The sequence below is a fragment of the Clytia hemisphaerica genome, unplaced genomic scaffold, assembly GCF_902728285.1.
Source record: "Clytia hemisphaerica strain Z4C2 unplaced genomic scaffold, Clytia hemisphaerica genome assembly, whole genome shotgun sequence".
Taxonomy (NCBI): Eukaryota; Metazoa; Cnidaria; class Hydrozoa; order Leptothecata; family Clytiidae; genus Clytia; species Clytia hemisphaerica.
The window spans coordinates 2,582,435-2,607,241 of NW_027104101.1; the positions used below are offsets into that span (position 1 = coordinate 2,582,435).

The window sequence follows — 24,807 nt, forward strand, 5'->3', positions numbered from 1 at the left end:
TGAATTTTGATTCTGAAATATATCTTGATTCCAGTTCTTGGTTTAGTCACGGTTTAGTCATCAGAATATATTTCACCTTTGACTTATTTGTATGGTTTTGAATATAGATGGTACCATTACCTCGCTGGAAAGATAACTAACAAGCCGATCATTTTGAAGGCTCACAAAACTAAATTCTTTTTTTACCTTTAACTCAAGGGTTTAGCTCCAGTTTAGATAGCCGACTTTCTGCACTGCCAATTTTAATTGTTAGAGTAAAGGCAGAAAGGAGGCAAAAAGTTGGCAGTTAAAACCTTTGCTTGAAAAAGGTTGAAAGAAGACACTGCATTGACGTCAAAAGAGGGCAATGCATTGACTTTAGACAGCTAACTTTATGGCCACTTTAATTCTCAAAGAGCAGGGTAGATGATTATCCTATCGTCTACACAAGATCACTAGAAAAGGGAATAGTTTAGGAGAGGTGTGATAAATTCGGGTGGAGTAAGCAGTGGCGGAGATGTTTACAGTAGCTCTGACGCCCTAACTCTTTCCCGCGTTTACTGACCTCTAAACGGACGATAGCATCGTCTAACAGCAGGGCGAAAACGGGCCGTCTAAACTAAAGCTTATATATTCTAGTTTTCATCGGTACCTATAACTCAATTCTAACCATTTCGTCGTGCTGAACCTGAGTTGTAGGGGTATACTCTTTTCTTATAAGCATACGGGGAAATCGGGTCGAGGCTCGATAGATTTAGCAAAATTTCATTTTCAGCCTCAATTTATACTTAGTCATATCATATAATAATAATAAAGCTTTACAGGTTTGCAGGCCACCGTGAAGACACATGGGCCTCTATAAACCGCTCGTACTTTTTACAATGATCTTTTTGAAATAGAGTTTTTTTCGCGGGCTCCCCCGGACTTTCCATTTTGTGTTGTCTTCTTTGATTTTAGCATTCATTTTTTCGGCTTCCTTACACCATTCTTTAATTATCTGTCTTTCATTTTTGGTCAAATCCTCTGTCACTCGGTAAGGAAAGCCTTTTTCTTTTGTTATTGTGTTATTGCTTGCAACACTGTGTTCTTGTCCTCTTCGTTCGTAAATGTGACTTTAATTGGTCGGTATCTCGCTTTATCCTCTCTTTCTTTCGTAAATTTCCCGATCCGCTGCGTCTCGGTAATCTTTATATTCCTCAGATGGAGCCGCTGACCAATAATTTTGTCATGGATAAATTCTTCGTCCTCGATTTTTGTTTCTTCTTCAGTTTCATCTGTCGATTCATCAATCCCATGAAAAATTAGGTTGCGTGCTGTAGATCGAATCAGCTGCTCCTCCTGTTTTTCTTTTCGAATCGCATCTCCAATGTTTTTCTCGATGTGTTTGGATGTGATTTTAGCGTAGCTCATTGGTGGTCTTTTCTCTTCTTTCTTTTCGATGATGCTTTCAATCTTCTTTTCAAGCGTGGTTATTCTGGTGTCGATAGTTTCTTTCATTTCGTTGACCATAACATTGACGTCTTGTGCTTTCAAATGGTTTATTTCTTCGTCTTGCCTTTTCATTATATTCTCACAAGCTTTGATTTCGTTTTTGAATCCTTCAATTTTTGATGTTTCATTTGAATTATACCTTTCCATTACCTGTGGTGCGATTTTGGTACAGTTTTGACACTGGAAACTTCTTGATTTGTATGACAAGCATATCTGGATCTGGTAAAGTGGCAGTTCTGTACAAAGATAATGGACTAAACGGTGGCACTTCCTGCATTGTAGGGTATCTTTTAGTGCGTTTTCTTCATTTATGATGCACTTTGACGGGCTGCAAAAGTCGTTTATTGATGGTGATTTTTGATTATTTTCTTGAATTTTTTCCGCCATCTTTGTGCATTTTTCAGACGACAACCGTCCAGTTTTGTATTTGACGTCAACTGAAATTCATAACATCGGCAATTTTGACTGATTTTCATTTTCACTTTTTGATGAGTTTTCTCAGCTTTTTAGATTTTGAGCCGTAAGTATGCTTGTAAACGTTTAGACGATATGTTATCGTTCGTTACTGTGATGGTAAAAGGCGGGAAAATATTATACGCATGGATTTTACAGCCGTTTTGGCGGTATATGGAAAAAATCGGCGGGAGAGTTTCGAAGAAACGGGTAAAGTCTATCGGCTGTAAACTCTTTTCGACAAAAAATTGCAAATTTTCTTCGGCTTTGAGCTTATTTCTTGGACAGTGATTTTTCTTAAGTAACTTTTTCCCTTAGGATTCGAGGTCAGTCTATCCAATCAGTTCCTTCTTTGTGGGCTCTTCCAGAAAAAAAACAGTCAATTTAGTATCGAGGGGGTCGACTTTGATGCTTATCACACCTCTGTATCACATCACAGACCTGGCGGAGCACCCAATCCATTGGAAAATTTCGTTCCCGGTCGGAAAAAAGCCTACAAATTTGGGGGATCGAAACTCGATGTGAAAATTGCATTTCAAAACCATGTTCACTAGATTTTTTGAGCCTGGAACAATCGAATTTCTTTCCCCATTATGATTTCGATATGAATCTTTATCCCTACTGGGAAAAATTCCACTAGGGCTTCAATACAATATAAAATAGCTTTGCCATTACTTTAGCCTTATTTTTGAAAGAGGGAGAAAATAGATTCTTTGTACTTAAAAAAAATTCTGTAATAAATATATTTCAAATGTTCTAAAAGCTTCTAAATAAATATCGACTTAACATAAAATTTTAAAAAAAGTTTGCACTGCACGACTTCATATTGTGAGGTTAAACAAGATTCAACTTGAAGCTTTGTCCAATACTTGTAACGTGGTCTTTGCTCTTCGATCGACAAATATTGTGAAGGTCTATAAATTGAAGAAGATTTATGCTAGACATGAGGGATAAATTGACTCTTTTCTGCTAAAAATGACTGTTTTAATAGCTTTAATCAAAAGATAGGAGCTTTTCAGCAAGAAACCACCATCTTGCCAAAATTAAGATAATTTCTACTATTGTTGCTATTTGAGCCGTACATTATCATGAGTAGAATTTGCATCTTACTTTTATCCCAATCAGCAATCACACCTAACGTTCTGTAAAAGATGGACTGACCCACCATAGAATTACATTGACAAGTGTTCTTATCCTCTTCAAAGCTAAAAAGGAGAAAAGTGAATTTTGTATAAGGTTAAAGAATACATGAGCCACGCAAGTCCCAGCATTAAATATTAAACATTGAAGATCTAATTAAAGACAAAAGGTATCTTCAACACATGCCTTCTACGTTACTTTATACTCTTGACTAGCTACAGTTGCTGCACTTAAACGACAGTAGAGTACAAAGTTGTACCCTAAGGATGCGATTGTGATACGCACGCAAAACGGTCAATCAAAGTGTCGGTAAAAAGTTAAACATTTCATGACACGAGCCTTCCGACTCCGAGTACTTGAAAACGTAACTCGATCTTTTCACTTCACTGTGTAAATGGTATCATCAGAGGACAGCCAACTTGTAAGGAAAGGAACTAATATTCCATTGCAAAATCAACATCATGAAATTTTATCGACTTGTTATTTACTTTCACATCGATTAATTAAGTACTCATAAAATTATAATCGTCTGTATGTATTGTAATTCGGAACAGCTTTGAAGGAAGCATTTTTTATCTCGAAAGATCTTAAAAAGAACCGGGTGGAGGGAATTTAAAGAAAACAACTCACCCTTTAGGACAGATCAAGTTGTAGATTGGTTTATTTTTACAACTTTTGCGTCCACAGACACATCTTTCTTGACAACCTTCATGTGAATACACTCCAAGAAAGTCTGATTTCCCTTGAGCGTTTTGCAAGTGAAAACATTCAATGACCATCTTGCTGGGTTGACATTGATAATTCTCTGGATTCTTTAAGCCACCTTGGCAGCGTGATGTAAACACAGTCTTAGGTGTTTGAATTCCTCTCTCGTGTGCTTAAAGCTGTCAGTACAGGTCGACATGCTGTTTGGCCAGCTAGTGTTGCGCGTTTTTGTACCAGTAAATATAATTCTGAAATTAGATAAAATAACATTATTTTCACGAGATGGTCATCCTGGACACAGGATATAGAGCCCTTTTCAGGGAGGAAAGTAACTCATTCACACTGTTAATGACAAACCTCCTTTACGAAGAAAATTGTGTTGATTGTACACGTCTGTTACGAGCAGGGAACATTGTTAAAAAATGAGGTACATTTACAAACCTTTGTCATCGGGTGTAAGATACTGACTCCAATACAAGGGGTTTCGACTGCTCATGTCCTGTCTTGTGTTCAATTGATCTTCATTTGTTGTAGAACCACTCTGTAAAACAAGCGAGTCCAAGCTCATAGTATGGACAACTGAGGCTATACAAGTCACAGTGAGCGAAATCAAAATTTGCGTCATTGATGCAGCCATTTTCTCCGTCTCAATTTGTTCTTCGATATTTCCGAATGATACTGAAGCACGCGTTGTGCGCTTTTACTAGTATAAGGTGTTGAAGCAATTGAAGTAGCGGAGACAGGTGACAGATATTGCGTCTCCTAAATCAACAAACAAAACCAATAATATCATCATCATCAATCAAAATTTCAAACATGTTTTAATGTTTTGTTTTTGTTAGTTTCGCTTAGCGAAAGTATTACGATAGGCTTCCGTGTATGTATGTGGCGAGACATTTTTTGGGGCGCAAATTATGCCGTGGGCGTTTGGCTGCGGGCGTACTACGGCCAATATTCTAAAGGTGGACTCACTCACAAAGATAAAAAGTGATAAAAAACAGGGCTTTTCTTAATAAATAAAATACGCTAGTGCAAGAAGTGTAACCAAGCCTTTGTAAACATTCATCGTGAGAACTTTTTAATGGCTGCTTGATTGCACATGCTTTTCTTTTGAAGCTTGCTGCTGCTGTATAATTTTTTATCATGTTTTCTGGTCTTTTGTAGAGTGTTTAAAGAGGTTTAATATTTGTTTACTACTAAGTATTTTATGTTTGTGTAGTGAAATCAGTTGTGACAAACAGTCAGTTTTAGCAAGTACCGTGAACTGAAGTCGGGTAACTTTATTGCATCAGTGGAGGGTAACTTGCATAGCATAGCCATCAAATGACTGACCATTCAAAGCAGCAAAATTTCAAAACAAATGAACTACGCAGCTCCGCTTGCAGCTCTAACCTACCATTTTTGTTTTGATTTAACTTTGTATTTTAATGACCAAACGGGTCATTCATTTCTTGAAAATCATGTCAAATTGAAATTCAGCAATCATTTTTGTATAGTCGAAACGACCCTGCCAAGACACTGCCGTACATTGTCATTGTACGGTGATTTACGGTGGGTAAGGTGGGGTGTACAGTACAGCAGATTTCAAATTAACCTATTTTCACCGCCGTACAAAGGACATTTAGATCCAGCCCACCATACACCACCGCACAATGTACAGCAGTCCCTCGTTAATGATGACAGTTTTTTATCCGATGAAGTTTGATTGGTGTTAGATGAGTTTGGTTAGTAAAAGTTCCAGCTTTTCCTTCCCGATGGGATGATAGATATTGGCTCGCTCTTTAAGCTTTAGCGTGGACGTCTGCTAATAAGCCGTCGGAATGTAAAAAGAATGGGCAACAAGGTAATAAATCAAACTAATCGAGCTTCAATCAAACTTCACCGATCTTGATACACCTTTTGCTAATTAGGATTTTCATTTTGAATCATGGTACCGTTGTTTGTATAAGATTCCCGTTTCCGCACTACTTTTCTGGATTCTTTCCTCTATATATTTTCCACGGGATGAACGGCAAGATATTGGGAAGGGTTTGTTTAATGGGATGCAGTTTAAAGCAGTTATGAAGGAGTCAAAGTTTAATCTCAAGGAGTATTATTTCTTTAAAGCTTAAAGTTGGCTAGTTTTTACCCTGCAATTTTCTAGTCCAGATAAGCTAGAGCTCAACTACTCAACTGCTTTTTGCCTTTAATTGGCTCTTCCAGAAAATGACCGTATATGGGGGTGGAGGATATAGTGTCTGGAGGGGGGTAGTGAAAAATCTACAAAATTTGCCTTGTCCTTGGGGGGGGGTAAACTTTCTCTCGATGGGATCAACTGATGCTTGTCCAGGGCGGGGGGGGGGGTAGACCTGTTGTCCGGGGGATCAAAAGTCACAATGTCCAGGGGGGGGGGGTGGGTTTCCAAAAAATGTTATACCCTCCACCCCCCCCCATATTCAATTTTTTTCTGGAAAAGTACAATGTGAAAGTGAAAGAAGTCTTTATCACAAGTTCCTTCAAAGCACAAAACGAGGTTTCTAGCATCAAAGAATGAAAAGTTCCTTTTTTCTTCTTCATTTTCAAAAAAATTTGAAATTATTTTTCTCAAGTATATTGCAGTTCTCTGAATTATTCTGAATTGAAAGATTTTGTTTACGCTTTATAGAATGGAATTCTTTAGTCGCATTTTTGAAGGAATCTTTTTTTTAATGGATTGAGATTTTTCATAAAAAAAAAACGGGTATCTATGACCTGTGTGTACAATACATTGTGTATATTTTCTGTAACGCTTCATTCAAAATGCATAGCGTCTTCGTCGTTGATGTTCGAGTATATGCGAAATTTTCGACTTTAAAGTCGTCTTGTTTGATTTTAATTGTTCATCAGTTAATGAATGGTCGAAAGGAAGGCCAATACACGAGACCTATAAAATGTTTATTGAAAGGCAAGTGTGAAATAAATGAGTCAAATGGGGGTTGGCTTTCTCTTTCTTACTCCTCTAAAAACACTAAAGTTTGTGAAATATAATTTTGAGTGGTTTAGCCCTAAAACATATACGGTTTAGGTAGTTGGCTGAAAAGACCGTTCTTATAATTACATCTGAAGCCCTTTAACACGTGTTTGAGTGCAATCGAATTGGTTTTAAAGTTGATATTGAACATTCTAACACTTCCTGTTTCAAAACCACACTTGAAGCAACAAAAGAAAAGTGAGGTTGAATTTGAACGATATCAAAATAAACAACCCAATGAAATACTCGAGTTTAAGCACTTAGTCTCCGAAATATCCAACATTTTCACAGTAAAAACATGAGGCGGATAAGAAAAAGATGAAAACGTGCTCACCTCGGCGGATTCTTGTTGACCATCAATTGCACACAAATCTCGCAAGTCTTTACCCCAAATAACGTAGGTTGGCAAAGAAATTAAAACCAAAGCTAAAAGACTGTTCATAACATCTAGAACAATCATTAATCTTCGTACATTAGCTCCAAAAACGAATTTTTGAGTAATTAAAGGATTTTTTGGGGAAAAATTGATCAAAATAAATGGCTCTAAGAATTGCGCTTACTTTCAATAAATAAGTCGATCAAGGTATTCCAAACGAAAATCCCATCTTATCATTGGCGATCTACTCTACTGTAACATAGCTGTAAAAAGGACCAAGTCGAATTACACTACACTTTTTTCTCAAGATTATTGATTTATTCTATCATTCTACGAGAGCATAGTTACACAAGCTTGCTCAAAAATCTCATAAGGTTAATAAGGTTATTTACAAAAATTGTAAAACTGAAAGTTAAAGAATTTTACAATTTACATAATTATATTTTTAGTACGAAGGAGGTGAATTCAATACGAAGATGCCAGGCGTAAAGCCTAAAAATCGAACCCTCGCAGTTTTATTAAAATGAAAATCTGCAAATTCGACAAAAACTAGATAGAAGCAGTATTTGTGGAAGAAATACCTCATTCTCGAGTGGATGACGTCTTCACTTGTCATTAAAAGACTTGTAGCCAACCACATCCCCGAATCTCATTGTTGTCTAAATGACGAGGTTCTAAATTAAATATAGATTCTATGTAAACAAATCCTCTTCATCGCTTGAGAATACTGGATTCAACCGAACCGTTTTTCGTTTCTTTTCCGTTGTTTTTCGTTTGCCACCCGGTAAGGCTTTCCGATTTTCTTTGTCTGAGAAATCGTCATCGCTCTTATCTTTGGTGGTTTTCTTGGTGACGTTTCTGGTGGATTTTCGGGAAGGGTGTTTGGGTGGTTCGTTGTCGTTCGTTTCTACGTCTTCCTCACTGTCGTCCACTTCCCACGGTTTTGGTTTTCGTGCGGTGCGAGTCGACTTCTTCCGATTTTTCGTCGTGTTTTCTAAGTAAGACAAGTTAGAAATAACGTAATTTTTATAAAAAAGAAATTTATTATAAAGAAGTTGCTGAATTATCTGAAGGTTTGCAAAAAAGAAACAACCTACTTTAAAAACAAATCATTCAATAAATCGCAAAAGTTTTTAGAGCGAAATACTTCGAAAAGCTCAATTCACAAATTCAAAAATTTCGCCAAATGTAGACCAAATGTAGTGAAAATATCACTTCGGATTTTGAGAAACTGTTTTTACGACCAATAATCACTTTTAACAAAAGGAATCTGAATAGACGATGAAGCAGCCAAAGTAAGATTATATCTGATAACAGTTCATTGCCCTAATGAAGTATACTGTTTCCAATGGATAACGAACAGAATAAGGAAATTGCCATTGCAGTCTTCAGTCAAATATTCAAACCATGAACCACTAGGAATACAAGCATGGTGCTCTGCTTTTCTTCTTCAAGAACTTTTGAAATTCGATTTACCTTGTGTAGCAGCTTGAGAGAGAACTTTTGCAGCTTTATCGAAATCAGCATTTTCTTCAACACCTTTATTATGGTATCCTTCTATGGTGCTTTCGAACTCTTCCACTAGTGTCTGAAAGGAAGAAAATATTCCATTATATTCAAGATCAATATAGCTTTCTAAGCCAGGTAAGCAAGAAATTATTAGAAGGGTTAGGGTTTCGTAATTTGTGACCGTGAAAATCAGTCGAAAAAAATGAGAAAAAAGTGCTAAATTTGACGGCATGATTTGAGAGAAATACCTTGAACTCTTGTTTGGAGAATTTCTTTGACTTGCTAATGATTGTAGTGAAACATGAATAGACATCGTCATCAGATAGTTTGTCATGGTAACAACGAATGTTCTCCATCAGCTTCTTCAACGTTTTCTCAGTGTATGGTAAGAGCGATAAACAAAATGATAAGTCGCGCCATTGACGATCCGTTCTAGGAAGAAATTAGCATGGAAAAAACTCAGTAATCACTGATGGAAGAATCTTGATTTTGAATCGGGTAGCAATCGACTAATCTCAATTCACTTGGCTACAGTATGCCATAGTTTTTAATCAATCCAGAAAGCTGTTTATTACTCCGGCGTGAGCTACAGTGAGACGAAGCTAACACATTTGCACATTAATTACCCTTGATGTCCTAAAGGGTGACATGTTGAGTTCTGTCTAGCCTTGCCCTGATGCAATGACATTTTCACTTGGGTCGTGGTGGACCCCTCTATCAGGGAATTGGCTCCTAAGCTGAACGTGAAACTTGAAACTTGAAAGTATCCTCAAATTAAAAAAAAGTAAAACCTTGTAGCTCTAAATCGATGACACAGCTTCTCCACCAGAGATTCCGCTTGCTTATCCTTCTGAATGAACTGCAATATGTATCTGTTGGAGAAGAGAATTATTACCTGCGAAGATTTCTTTGTTATAGACTGCAGCTGAAAAATTTTTGTGTAAGATTATCACCTGGCTTGTAGTAAAGTTATGAATTGAATCTATGGCTAGATGTAGAGGAGGGCTTACTTCATGATGATCCGGAAGACACTTTCATCGACACCAGTGTCCGGATCTGAGAGACGACTGATGATGTCCGGTGCTATGTTGTACAATGCATTGCCCTGAAAAAGAAATGTTTTTAGGCCAATTCTTTTAAATTGATGATCAAATAAACTCTGGTGGAGAAAAGGTTGAGGAGATAGATGCAGATTTGAAATGAAAATACGAAGAGAAATGTTAACTTTTGCGATTACAAAGATATAAGTACCTTTCTAGCCAGTTCAGCGAATAAGCTTTTAGCCGAAGAAGCGATTTTGTCTTCTTTATCTTCCAAGCAGATGGCCATTTCACTGATTAGTCCTTTGACTTTCAACATATCGTTCAAAATGAGATGTGTTAGTATGGTGACAGCTGTCTTGCGCACTTCCACTGATTCATCACGAAGTCTGAAAAAACAAAAAAACTTCTAGTTGTACGTCTAGTGCTAGTGGATATAGTCTTTCATCGGCTTCGTTTCGTCTTTCGACTATCGTTTTTTTTTCTCAAGAAAACATACCGGGTGTTGATCACCAGGCTCGTAAAATATTTGTCAAATTCAAAGGTCAGCCAAGGTAAGAATACATTGGTTTTCAACCTCGTTCGCCGCATATTGTTCAACTTTTCGATGCTTACTGATGGCGCCGGATAAACATATTATCTGATGTCCATCAGTAAATTGAATAAAGCCTAGAAACACGGTGACATTTTTTTAATGCCGAATTTGGTTTCACGGATAATCTCTAATATTTTCTCATTTTCTTAGATACAGCCGGTTGCTCAGTAGAAATGTAAGGTGCGATTACCTTGCATAGAGATTTGGTGTCCATGGTTCGATGAGGTTGGGAAAGCGGAAACACAGATCGCCCAAAGTGATCATCATGTTGGAACGCACGATCGCAAATTCAGACTGAATGAAACAGATATAATGCAAAAAGTTTCTTTCGGGCGTTTCCAATCTATATATTAATTATTCTTTTCGAGATTTCTACGAGGTAAAATTAACTTAAAAAGATATTGTTCAAAATTCCTTCTTTAGCTCTAACTCTTCTGTATGGCCTTCTAAAAATAATCCACTCGGGAAAGTTGATAAAAACCGTACTACACAGAAAACATGTTTTTGAATTATTATGTTTTATGGTAAAACTACGAACCTTTTCCAATATGGTGAAAACAAGTTGCAAATGCTGATCACAAAATTCAGAACTAAGTGTAAGAAAATACCCAAAATCAAGTTAGTATCATGCTTTGTCACAACAAATATGAGAACCAAAATATAGCTGAAATATCTAGCACGCAAAATATAAAACTATTTTTTCGAAGAAGGTTCCAGTGGGGGCAATTAATCAAAAGATGAGCAGCAGTACAAAAGCAATCTATACCTGACCATCATAAATCTGGACAAAGCCAAAGCAGCGCTGGATCGTAATTCAGTATTTTTGTAAGCTGACGGGTTTTTGCAAATCATCACTGCAACTGGAGCAAATACACTCAATAGGTTGTCACCTAAAACAACGATCGACTCTTTAATCTCCTCCAGTGAAGCAGCAAGTAATCTTACTGGCTGTTTATGGACTAAATACATGGCGTTCTAAATTAGTAATTTAGAACGCCATGACTAAATACTTACTTATCGTTTATTTAAATCATATTTTCGATGCAAAAATCGTCTAAATTGTTCCATTTTGCCACCTTTAAGGCCATTTTCAGCTGCTTAAAAACTCATTCGCAAAATTAAATCAACACGAAATTTTTCAAAACATTGGCTGGCGAAAACAAATCCAGAAACTTGCGACTTTTTGGCTCGCGAAATTAAATCTCCCGAAAATTAACCCAATTAAAGTGACTGACTGTACATTTTTCCTAAAGCATTATTTTGTCAAAAAAGTAACTTCCCAGCAATAATCAAATTTCAAATTTCAATTTCAATTTTGAAGAAATCAGATAACATTCATACCAGTGACGATTTCTCTTTCGCAGATCTTACGAATATATTCCGCCTCTGCATCTTCTGCGGCCGCCCCTCCAACGCCCATCTCATCATCAAGGCCTGAATCCTGTCAATTTGAAATTAAGATATTTTTTTAGATTGAGCTATAAAAAGTCTTTGCTGTTTTAGGTACAACAAAAACAGACGATCTAAATAGAGAGAAAAGAAGATAAAAGACTTTTATGGACCTACCTGGTTATGCATTTAACACATATATAATTGATATCTACGTGAGCGTGACCGTTAAAACAATCAATCAGAACACAAATAGTGACGATTTATTGAAATTCGTCGCTTATTTTCATCATTGATTGTCCCCTTGTCCATTGGATGGTATTAAGGGAGGCGCTTGGAAGGAAGAGAATATCTACCTCATCAAAAGATTGAGTAATTTGGCCAAGAACATTAATGTATGTATATAAATAGTGTTTCTTATAGATAAAGGTTCGTTTTTTGAAACAAGATTTTTTTTGTTGAAAATCTGCTTGAGCTATCTTTTACCAATGACGGTACCCTACTTTTATGCAAAAAAATCAAAAGAGCCAATCTCGAGAAAAGCTGGTAACGAACAAAGGAACGAACTAACGAGCGGGTTAATTTATAGGACCTCAGGTAGGTCCAAAAAAGCCAAAATATCAACTTTAAGCTTTACACTACCTTATGTATGCTGCTATCACGAGCACCGCTTTTCCTTCGACTGCCACCTGGCGTTTTGCCGTTCTTCTTTCCTTTTCTCTCCTTCTCTTCTTCTTGAATGTTGTGACGTCGCTTCAACTCACTTAATATGCTGACGTCCAAGTGATAGAGATGCATGAGTGCAATGTACCCTGCGATGGAGAGTACTCTAGCAACAACACGTGGGTGTGTTTTATTGTTTTGTTGTGATGATGATGGCGGTGCTTGCGAAGATTGCTTGGGAAATACATCGTCCTCATCTATAAAGTGAAGTTATAAGGCCGTAGTAAAATTGTGGTAAATATATGGGTCCGCATGGGGCTGTACCAGGTACACCATAAATAAGTATACAGGTTTGTTAAATGATCATTAGTTTACGGATAAGAATTTTCTGTTGATTCATTATTTATTGTAAGGAAGTTTTATACACAAGAATTTAAGTGAGGCTTTCTTTTGTACAATAAAAAATGAATAAACATAAACTAACAATAATTTAACAAACCTGTATACTTATTTATGATGCACCCGGTAGACTTCCCGTTAAACTTGGCCCCCCATCGATTTTTTAGTCTCCTAGGTCTAAGTATTGCGGTAATCCAAATGAAAACTAAACCGACAGAAAGAGCCAAGAGATGAATAGGTTGAAAAATACCTTGTTGTAGGGGTTGGTCATTAGTTGGAGGTCCACCGAACAGTGTTTGCACCAATGCCTTTAACAGGCGACCAGTAATGACGTCAGGTTGTTCGGCCAATTGATAGATGACTGATATTGCATCCTCACTGAATGGAACCCACGTCATGTCATTCAACTGTGCTAAACCTTCTAAAATCATGCTCTCTAGCTGCATGAATACGCCGTGTTCGGTTGGTAACCGGAAAGGCTCCTTGTTTTCACCCAGCTTTTGTTTTTCTTTGATCTTCAGAATGGCATTACACGTATCGCGAGCTAGAAGGAAATTTGATTTATATTTGAGACCGTGTTCAACAAGGACGCTCAAGTTGGATTTGATGATGTCTTTTTCAGCGCCTGCTACCATGGAAAGAATGTTCAAAGCACCACGGTGTTCCTTCTCTGTTGTTTGCGGTAGTTTCAATGCAAAACGTTGCCATAACAACGGGACGCAATTTTGAGGAATCAAGTCTTGTTTCATCAGTTCGCATAGATGAAATGAGAAACATAGCTTTCAGAAACTGATGATGTCATGTAAATGTTATGAATGGTATTTCATGCCACGTCTCAATGTAACTAGCAAATGGGAATTTTGAGTTCTCAAAATAAGTTAAAAAGTTAATAATGGTAAAATAAATACCAGCTCCTCGAGGGAAGTCAATTCACCAAGATTTGCACTCGTTATAAGCGATGTTAAACTGTTGACAATTAACGTTGGTTTATTTCTAAAGTAGAAAAATGAAATAGTTAAGTGTGTAAAAATAGAAATGCGAGAGACGGCACATTCGTAAGATATAATTCCAACAAATTGCTTTGCAAATACCATGGAAATGTTAAGTTTCATAGAAAATGTGAAGCAGGCTTAGAAGACTTCGTAGAAAATGTAACCTTCGTTAGCAGAAAACAAGACAAAAACAATTACAAACCTTGGATTATCGCATGCAATGTCCAAATATAAACGTTCGAAAGCAGTGACCACAGCTTTCTTTACGATGGGATCACGTGACCAGACCAGGTTGGCCATGCGGCGAATGCCTTCTTCAGAATGAGCCAATCCGAACTCATGGGCAGCAATGAAGAAGTCCATGGTTTCCAAAACGTCAGAGTTTGTTTTTGAGCCCAAGTGTTGGCAAATGATTGGAATTGCTCTTCGCATTTGATGCGCGAAATTCACACAATCCTGTTCGTGGGATAAGGAAGGAGAGCTTTACTTTCAGAATATTTTACACACAACCCGAAGTCATAGACTTTGCAATATTTAAAGCGAAATAATTTCCAGTTAGAAAATTTCCAGTGTCCACTTTTTTTAATTCGCATATAAAAAATAATTAACCAGTCGCACAAGTACTTATTGGAACTAAAAATGATCAACCTTGAGGTAGTTGACGAGAACTTTTTGTTGTTCAAGTTGAGTATTTTTGAGGATTTGTTCTTCAGTGGGTTGTTGTTGAGAGACAGCGTCCAAATCAATCTCCATATCATTACCACTGGCATTCACTACATACATTTAAAAGAAACAGAAATCTTCACTTCATTCGAAACCAATAGATCATTTAAAGGGAAAAGAGACTATTTAATAGTGAATTGAACGTTTTGTTTCATAGAGGATTTAAAAACGTTTCAAGCGTTTTGGGATAAGTCCATTAAATCAAATGAAAGGGAGTGCGCCTCCTCTTTACGGAGAAAACGTTGAGACTCTCGCTAAAAACTTGAACGGGAAATCTTCTTTGTTCGAATCCCAGAGAGATTCAAATATAAGAAAGGATTTTTAATAGCTAAGAAGTTCGAATAAGCGTGAGCTTACTGTTTGTTGGTTACATCATCAAATAGAAGAAACTTACAGCAATATACTTTCTTCAACAGGAACAGCTTTTTCTTTAATTTCTTCTCCCTTAAAAGTAAGAAGATATCAGAACATGAAGAACAAACGGTATTTGCATCCGAGAGAAGGAATATCGAGTATCTGGATCTCAGTTCCCAAACGCGTCCGTTGTAAGGGAATCGAAGATTTTTTAGCTTTATCACATCCTGAATGCTGAGCTATACTATGACTACATTCCATTTCGTAGTACACAAAACAGAACGTTCAAGATCTAGATTAGAGGTATAGGTGGGAATTCCTGCGTACACCATGAAGGTAACCACTTAAACAGCCAATCACCATATATACCGTGATTGTTTATCTTCTGTTTCTTCGGAGTCCTCTTCATCTTCATCCTCCTCAACTTCATCGGAGCTTTCCATCATCTTTTGCACATCTTCATCAGACACTTGCAACTCCTCTACATCTCCCCACACTTCAAGCACCCTGCTCAACATCTTGATCGCCTTGTCGTGTAATTTCTCTTTCAGAAATCCTTGCACTTTCAATAAGGCTCTGTAATGAAAAGGAAAACGAGTCGAGTCAAACGAATGATTGAACCTTTTTTCCATTTCATTCTACTTTTTAGGAGAAATCTTTTTCTAATGCTGAATTCAAATTAAGCCTATTTGATACCTAGCAAGCTTACAGAATCCTGAGAGACCGTGAGATGAACAGTGAAGACAATAACAAAGTATATAGAGCGGGAAAAACCGACAGCTAGGATGACAGATAGAAAACGCACTTATCTAAACCATCCTCGTCATCTTCATAAATTTGAAATGCTTCTTCATCCTCTCCTTGGTCTTCCTCCATCTCCTCATCTTCTCCGCTCGTTTCTTCTTCATCTGACGTCTTTGTCAACTCTTTCCATAAAACTTTCTCCAATTCACACCATTCTCTATCAAGTTCTGTGGTGTGAGCAAAAGTTCGAATACATGTCAAAGATCATTTATAGTACCTTGGTTAAAACAAAAATCTTTTATCGACAACAACGTGTAGAAAATCTTTTACAGCCTACATGAGTCGATCACCTAAACTATATTGAAAGATAATGTTTTGAAAATCGTCACAAAGTAATATTAGAAAAAGTTTTCCGAACCGATGTCAATCTGGCATTTCATGTTATTTGATTCTAAAAAGCAGGCCACAAAAGCTACCAGGTGTTTCAAAAGTGACGTTGTGAGAAAACTAAAATATTATAAATCTAAACTTTTCCCCATCAGAAAGAGGAAAAGACTAACTTAAATTTTGAGCTATCATACTTTAAATCTGTTTCACGTGTTCAAAGTGAAGAAAATTCGAATAACTCTTTCGAAAAAGCATCATTTTTGTGAAAAAAAGGGGATCAAATTCAAGCTTGCGAAAAACACAAAAACACGCTTTTTTCTTGTACGAGAGAAAGAAAATTGAAAAATTTGATCCCTTTTTTTCTCAAAAATGACGTTATTTTGAGTTTTCTTCATAACTTTTGTTTTTGACTACGTTAAGCAAATTTTAAAGTATGGATAGCTAAAAATTAAGCCTTTCCTCTTTCTGCTGGTGAAAAGTTTAGATTTATAACATAATTAGTTTTCTCACAATATTAATTCAAACTTGAACACTTTCTTTTGAAACACCCGGTACAAAAAAAATAAGAGTACCATTGCTGGAAGCGTTGTCTTCGTTCTGTGAACTTGTGTCCATCTCTTTCAATTTGTCAGTTTCTTTTTCAAGACTTGACGTCAATTGTTCTATCGGTAGCTGCAACAGATCGATTGGTTAGGTTTGTAAATTAAAGTAACTATAAGTTTTGCAAGCAAAAAAACCATAAACATAATATTGAACCTTTTTGTAAATTTTGTCTTGAAACCTGTTGAAACAATTATACATACTTTTGCAGCGAAGGGGTTTCCGATTAAACTTGCTTTCAAAAATTGGACAGCATATTTTCGAACTTGACTGGACTTGTCCAATAATCTACCCAAAATAAGTTCGATGATTCGGCTCTGCCTTGAAATGGGTATAGCCTAAAGTAAAGAAAAATTGCCTTTCATTAAATAAACTCTTAGCCATCGTATTGAGTTGAATAAAATACTTATACAGGATTGCTACAGGTTTACCAAGCTGAAAATTCCAGACTCTTAGTTTCAAAAGCCACATTGGTCCAAATTTTTTACCTGAAAATGCATGTTTGCAACAAATGAGTACCTTTTCTTGACATATAGACGAAGCCATATTTGCAAGTCTTTGCTCCTCACAAACGCATGTACGTCATGTATATGCTCCTAAAACAATTGAAAATCGGAGAAGGATATGTTACAAAAGGGCATTAAATTAAGTTGAAAGAGAGCAAAATTGGTTCAATTGGTTCAGAACAATTCAGAACAATAGTTCTGAAAAACATGTATTTATTTACTTCTAGTTTGTCCAAGAAACTCTCTCGTGATTTCTTCATTGATTCATCCAAGTCTTCTTTACTCAACACCTTGATGACAATCTCACCAAAAACACCCAGCACACCATTGCGCATTGTGTACGACTAAAGAGATAAAGAATAAAGATATTACTCAGGAAAGGTCTTTAGGAGAGACAAACTCTTTAATTGTCACATTGTCATCTAGATCTTTATTTCATAAATGTATATAAGAGACATATTAATATATTTTGGATTTAACACAGGTTAAATTGCGGTTTAACTTTTATTTGATAAGCGCTATATACAGTATTCGAATGGCTGGGTGGCCGCCCTCCGCCAACTGAGTCTACTTTTCTAATAGCCATGTGACGTCATGTTCAAAATGGCCATCACATCTCCCTGTTCAAGTCGACGCTCTAACTGAAAGCTGACAGGATGAAATATTTTACCTCCCTCCCTCCCTGCAGTTATGGTTGTAGGCGATCCTCATTTATTCATACTAATATTGCAGTTATGGGGACAAATTTTCCCCAAAACTTTTATTCGAGGATTAGCCATAATTTCATGCCGAACTTATATCTAACGACTCACACTTACTTCTAAGCCGTCTGACTACTTGATTGGTTTCTACTCCTAATGTAGGTCATAGGCAAATGGAAAGTTAAACATATGTAGTATATTGCATCTTCATATTACGGTAAAGAAATTTTGTTTTGTTCCTCGAATTAGTATATTTTTTTTGTTTTTAGCTGGGATCTGGGAGTCTGGGCTGAAGGTGGGAATTTTAGGATAAGGTGGGACCTGAATTTTCAGGTGGGACCTGGAACCCCCTTGCACACTATGCAGTAAATAGAGGATTAATCCAAAGGGATTTGATATAAATACCGGGTGCGCCACAAAAAAGTTTCTCTCTTTGAAACTGATTTTCTCAAAGTCTAAAAATTTAAAAATAACCAATACTTTTTCATTGGAAAGAAGAAAGATAAACTTAAATTTTGATGGGTCATTTATCAAATTCGATTCATTAGATCAAAAGTCATGCTCAATCAGGCTCAATTAAATAAAAAAGTTACTTTCGGAAAGTGCTCAAAAACGTTAAAAATCGACCTATCAAATTAAACAGAAGCATACATCAGCAATTTCGTTTCAGTCATTAAAAATGATAATTAGCTGTCTAAATGACTTTTTGTTTTTTAAAGGAAGGTTGAATTTCAATGAAAAGAAGGAAATTCGTCGAAAAAGGCCAAAAATTCTGATAAAATTCATAAAAATACATCAAATATGGGTTTCGAGGTAGATCCAGCCTTACATGGACTTTATCCAGTCTAGAACCAAAAATCGGAGAGAAATTTTGGTAAAAATAAATTAAATTGATTTTGATGAAGATTTAAAACCTATTCGACCCTTCATTTTCAAAATTTATGTGTTATATTTATGTTTTCGAGCACTTTCTGAAAGTAACTTTTTTTTTTCAATTGAGCATAACTTTTGATCTAATAAACCAAATTTTATAAATGACCCATCAAAATTTAAGCTTATCTTTCTTCTTTCCAATGAAAAAGGATTGGTTATTTTTAAATTTTTAGACTTCGAGAAAATTCACTTTAAAGAGAGATACTTTTTTGTGGCGCACCCGGTAGGTTGGTGAATTCAGAAGATCGGGCTATCAGGCCATCTATTAACCCCTATATTGACATTTTACATTTTATAAGCCAGTTGAAAAAATAAATCACAACACTTACATCACCATCGAGATGAGCCATCAACAAACTGATGTTTGGGAGCACTTGGTTTGGTATTTTATCAGCTAATTCTACCAAGAACTGTGAGAAAGCTCGCGTGCCACTCGTATCACGTGATAAGTCCGACGATTCCATTCGACCAATCTCCCTAAGAAAAAAGTACATAAAAATACAAAGAATAGTAAGTAAGAACAACAACAAAATAAAATATTCGTCCGGTGCCTTTGTGTAATAAACCCTACCTAATGACATCACTGACAAGGTTTTTGGCTCCAAAATCAGTGACGAAAGTGGTGATAGCTTGTGCAAGAGGCGACACCAGATGCTCGAAATGTTGCAGCAGCTGAATCATTTTCATACTGGCACCTGAAATCAAAATGGCTTAAAATGTTACCTTAATCCCATTAATTTTTGCTCACTAGGCTGTGCGAAGTGTGCGTGAATTAGTGATTATTATGTGTTGGAATGCATCTTAGCGCTCTTTTTAAGAAACGAGTCCTCTAATTAGGGTAAGCCATAGATTCGCTGGATTGCAGGATTGGGATTCAAGCGTCTTTTTTTGGTTTCAATTTGTTTATACATTGTTCATACCATTTCTGGTGCTATAAATAATTCCAAGAACTTGAAAAAAAAACAGAGAAAGGGAGTTTTTTTTACAATTTGTGATCTTCGTAAACTTAGCAGAAAAAAAAAGACTTTTGCAATATAAAAATTTAGTGAATTCATGTAACCTTGCATTCGTTTTTGGTTTGGGATCGTTAAAAATTGATTTCCTAAGTTTCTAGAACACCTAGCAGTCTGTGCCACTAACTCGATCGGGAAGATTCTTCCAAAATTGGAAGATTCTTCCGTAATGGGAAGAATCTTCCCGAACGGGAAATTAACTTAACACCCAAACGGGTTAACGGACTTCCAGATCGGGAAGAAACGAGGAACTAAGGAAAACTCGATCGGGTTGGAACTTCCCGTTTGGGAAGTTTACGCAGTTTTTTCACAATTTAACAAGATTTCTACGGTAAAGTCAACTTTTCTTTCGGTGAAAAACCTTAAAATTTGATGATTCTTCACCTCCAAAAAGTTTCAACTTTCGCCGGTCATCGTACAGCTTCGCCAAGATTCAGTCAATTTTCAACTTCCCAAAGAGGAAGAATCTTCCAAAACGGGCAGAAAAAAATAGAGTAAGCTCTAGTTTAGACGGCCCACTTTTTGCCCTGCCTATTCTAATTGCGAATTAAAGAGGGCATAAAGTGGGCCGTCTAAAGTGATGCATAGCCCTCTTTTGACGTCAATGCAATGTCTTCTTTCAAACCTTTCCAAGCAAAGATTTTAACAACCAACTTTGTGCCCTCTTTCTGCCTACTCTAACAATTAGAATAGGCAGGGCAGAAAGTCGGCCGTCTAAACTAGAGCTAAGTTCTTCCCGTTCGGGAAGGTTCTTCCCATTTCGGAAGAATCTTCCCGATCGAGTTAGTGGCACAGACTGCCTAGTCCATAAGATCCGGTGTTTAAAATTTGATCCAAATACAATGAGGGGACTGGGAACCAGTCAAAGTGTGCAATATGCTGGCAATTTGAATCCTAAAAAGGGGAAATTCCCAAATTAGCATCAAGGCCTTGCCCGTATTGATAACGGTTTTTCTTAAGATTTGCTTTATGTTATGTAATCTTTCAAGATCTTTTGGTTTGAAGTCAATATCTTCTTTCAATTTTTTTTACAAAGCTTTTTTCGAATCCTGAATCCGAATCTGAATCTTTGAATCCAAATCCTAGAATCCAGCGAATTTACCTTAAATATATGCCTGGGATGTAAGAAATGGTTAAAATGCAAACTAAAAGTGAGCAAAACTCCTGATTTCATAGTTTTTTGCCCTCTTTAACTACGTTTCTCATCAAAAACACTTAAAAAAATTTCCCAGAAATTACAAGATGCACAAAAATTAAAGAATATCCTAAAGGCGTGAAAATAAAAGGTAAATACTAAGGTATTGCATTATCGATTAATGCCCTTGCTCTTTCATACATAACGTTTGTAAAAACCACTATTTGTTAAAAATGGTTCAAATGTTCAAGAGTATTGCATTCAGTGCAAAAGGTAAAATGATCTATATTAAATTCGAGCCCAAAATAAGCATAATTTTTGGAATCAGCACTTAAATAATGTCCAAAATGTACTTGAGGAACACTGGAGAAAGTGAAAAATGAAAAATGAACATCATCCTACTCTGGTAGGAAGTAGACGAAATGTCCTAAAATAGATGTACTGGATGCACAATTAATGTTGTCTCTAACCTAGTTGATGTTTATATCGTTTGATGAGCTGGCCGAGGATGTTGATCACCAATTCTTTATCTTCTTTTTGACGAACCACGACAGGATTTTCCAGTATTTTGTAACATACGGAACTGAACAAACTGAAAAAGAAATTAGAAGAAGGTATTCCGGATATTCAACATCAATATTTTATGTCCAACTATATAAACTATACAACTTTGTAATCATATGTTAATAAACTTTTTAATAAGCAGATAATCGCTGTGTCATTACAGAGCCTTATAGCATAAAACTTTTCTTTAAACGAAACCTTAAGATATGAAATCAAAAAGGACATGTAGAAGAAAAAGTGAAAAACAAATTACTTGGCGAATTCTTCTTCTACAATGGGTGGATCCCACAATCTTTGGAGTTCAAGTTGCAAAAATTGGTTGATAACACTCAACACCTGATTCCTCTCTTTGGACCAGTCCCATGATTGATGCGACTTCTTCTTAGATCCTTTACCTCTCTAAAGTAAAGAGTAAAATCTGATTGGTTTGAACATTTTTAAAAGCAATTTCCTAAAGAGATTAAATAGAGGTTATTGTTTACATGCAAACAATGCCCCCCAAACAAACAAAAAAACAAATCAAATAATATGAAAAAACATCACCATGTATATTATATTGACCCTACGGGCACCCACATCATCTTTTAAAATATTACACATTTACAGAGTTTTAAGATTTTAATCTCATTTGGTCAAAAGCGAAAGGTACTAAAGAATGTACAGAACCTCAAAAATAATTAATACACACATTGAAGTTGAGAACAAAGAGAAAAATCACCTTTGTAATATCGGTATTCATGTCAGGTTTCGCAGCTTCACTTTCAAATTCCTCAATCAATTGCGTCAAAATATAAATTTCCATCTGAAATTCTAAAGAGAATCAAGTCAAATAAAATAAAATGCAAATAAATTGTGGTGATTCATGATTTGTTTTGAAAAAGGGATCAATTATACAGGAAGACAACGAATATTTTGAAAATTACAATAGCTTTAAATAAAATACTGTACTCCTTTGTATTAGTTGAGTGGATTCCCTTGAGAACGGACCGAGGCCGAAACATGTAGGGGAAAATCAAAATATAATAAGCCGCATCCTTTTTCACTGTTCAACATATTAGTACTGGCGCTACATGAAGATTTTCTAAGCATAATGAGCCTCAGCCAGAAATTAATGTATGTTTATAAAGCAAAATTTAAATTGTCTTTTTATTCACTTATTCTTCTTCAAACAACCGCTTTTTGTGTTAACTATAGAATGTCTCTAAAAGTACTTTATGCCTTGAAATCTAATTATCATTACCTTGACTGTATTTAGATGACTCTTTCGTAGTTCAATATCCATACCTTCTGGATCAAGAATCATTGGAAGAGAATTCATGTGTATTGTAACATCTAAATAACAATTGAATGAGCTAGTAAGTATGAATGAACATAAACACATTGTATAATGTTGTGTCCTATCATAACTTTATCTAAATCTCTAAAAACAAGGTCAACATACTCTGTAGCACCATCTCCCATGCTTGTTGTTTGATTTCCTCTTGAAGACGTGTCAAATGGCTGAAAAATAAAACAGAAGTTTGTTACTTTTATAATATAATAAAATATACTACTGTAGACCTTTTTATTAGAGATCAAAAGTAAAAAAGAAAGAATTTCGGCTGATTTTCATTTCCACTTTGACTTTTTTTATGATTTTAATAAAAAGGTGTACTATACACTACCTGTAGTGCAATTATAAAATGAAAACAAAAATTTATTCAGTGTCCAAAAAAAATCTTTACATATTTCTATTTCTGAAGTACAATAACAGTTTTGCATATATTTTGTGTTTTATGCAGTTTTTTTTATTAAAATTTCATCCGACCTTGCTCAAATTTATATTGAGAAACAGTTTTTCCAAACAGGAATTTCAACTTACTGTAATACACTGTAGAATACATCAAATTGTTTGAGAATTGCAGTGGGGCCATCATTTCTGTAGTCAATGTTACAATCTGAGTTTGTTAAAAAAAAAAAGATTATCAGATTGACAAATGATTGATTGATACCATAAAAATGTATTTTTCATTTTCTGAATATAAAAAGTAAAAACTAAATGTCATGATTCATGAATGACCATATTTGTAGATTAAAAATAAAGAATCAGGCTTTTAAATGCAACATTGATGAGAAGAGCTCTTGCGAGCATTACAAATAACATCTTTTACCTTCCAGTTTTTCTCCAAGCTTTGCAGGTTCATATATCTTTCTAACTCCATAACCATCTGCAGCTTGATTGCTCAAAAGATGTTCTTTGTTCAAAGGTATAACAAAGTCACAATCCATTTCAAATCATTCAATTAACTTTCTTTCCTATAATACAAACATTTAAAGTTTACAGCTAAACAGCTGGAAAACTTATAAGTGTTGAGCCCAGAAAAAATAAGTATATTATTAAATGGATACTGGAGTTTAGGTTGACTTGTATTAGCCTAGTAGATATTTGTTCAACATTAGATAACAATTACAAACAAAATGGCATTGGGTCACATGCCTCTAAATAGGCGTCAGTCATCAGTCAATGTCCAACTGAAAAAGCCATCTGGCCGACTGAAAATTTTTTGTATTGGTCATGATGTAAGAATGAAAAGAGGAACACCCCTGTCTCTTACTCTATTCTTTATCAAAGTGATTTCTGTAAAATTGGTTACTCACCATTTATCATAGTTGGACATCAACCAACAGGATCACTTCTTTATTTAATTATTCGACTAGAAGAACAATGTTAACAGCTTCCGGCCGGACGAATCTTGTATTGATCGACATATTTGTGATCCAGTGTTGTACGTAGTGTTGTAACATAACGTAACGAAACATAAGTGTGTGTATCTTGAATCTGAGACCAAATCAATCTCAAAAGTGTTTCTGCAGCAATAACATAATGTCAACAGAAGTTTAATGTTCAATACCAACAATATTTACACTATATACATTTGGCGGGTCTTCTTATTGACTTGGAAGGCCAGCTTCACCAGCCAACACCTTCATCAATAAGGCAGCAGATGCTGTAGATTTTGTTAAGCAATCTGCCAGTTGTTTTGAGGCAGGAACCCATTCAATCGTAATGAGTTTGCCTTGAATCATTTCTCGTAAACAGCAAAGGTCAATCATAAGACCTTTATCTTCAACAACTGTAGATGTGTGAACAGTGTCTCTCAGTGATTTACTGTCTGTTATACAAACAGTCGGAAATGTTGATTGTTCTGAATCATAAATCTCACAGAGTAGTGCTTTAATTAATGCTGCATGTTCCACTGCTTCCTGTAGCGCAAGAGTCTCAGCAGCAAGTGGACTTTTCACAACACGTTTTACTTTCTTTGAAGTCCAGACGATTGGCGCAGAGTGTCCATTTTCACCTTTAATCAGGATAATGAAACCTCCTTGAGACTTAAATCCCGGAAGATTAGCGTGTGATGCGTCACTATAAGCATACAACGTTGACTTT

At 35.9% G+C, this 24,807-nt stretch overlaps 2 protein-coding genes across 2 annotated transcripts; both read right to left on the minus strand.

Moving 5' to 3' along the window:
- Positions 1-2,652: 2,652 nt before the first annotated feature.
- LOC136812914 (uncharacterized) lies at positions 2,653-3,933 on the minus strand. Its single transcript, XM_067069431.1, has 3 exons — positions 3,694-3,933; positions 3,034-3,128; positions 2,653-2,837 (listed from the first exon to the last, which is right to left on the minus strand). Exons 1-3 carry the CDS (start codon positions 3,840-3,842, stop codon positions 2,758-2,760), a joined length of 324 nt encoding a protein of 107 aa, XP_066925532.1. The 5' UTR covers positions 3,843-3,933; the 3' UTR covers positions 2,653-2,757.
- A 3,508-nt stretch (positions 3,934-7,441) lies between these two features.
- Positions 7,442-24,284, minus strand: LOC136812979 (condensin complex subunit 1-like). Its single transcript, XM_067069485.1, is given in 33 exon segments — positions 7,442-8,127; positions 8,610-8,721; positions 8,891-9,074; positions 9,434-9,514; positions 9,653-9,747; positions 9,894-10,071; positions 10,468-10,571; positions 10,816-10,867; positions 11,044-11,167; positions 11,619-11,718; positions 12,309-12,586; positions 12,979-13,507; positions 13,637-13,721; positions 13,923-14,176; positions 14,369-14,493; positions 14,838-14,887; positions 15,167-15,373; positions 15,603-15,768; positions 16,501-16,600; positions 16,732-16,866; positions 17,048-17,059; positions 17,062-17,124; positions 17,256-17,378; positions 18,998-19,145; positions 19,240-19,363; positions 21,287-21,408; positions 21,634-21,779; positions 22,099-22,182; positions 22,621-22,712; positions 22,822-22,880; positions 23,242-23,317; positions 23,531-23,675; positions 24,018-24,284. Coding segments are annotated over 32 exon segments (4,428 nt in total). The 5' UTR covers positions 23,649-23,675; positions 24,018-24,284; the 3' UTR covers positions 7,442-7,825.
- Between the last annotated feature and the right edge of the window lie 523 nt (positions 24,285-24,807).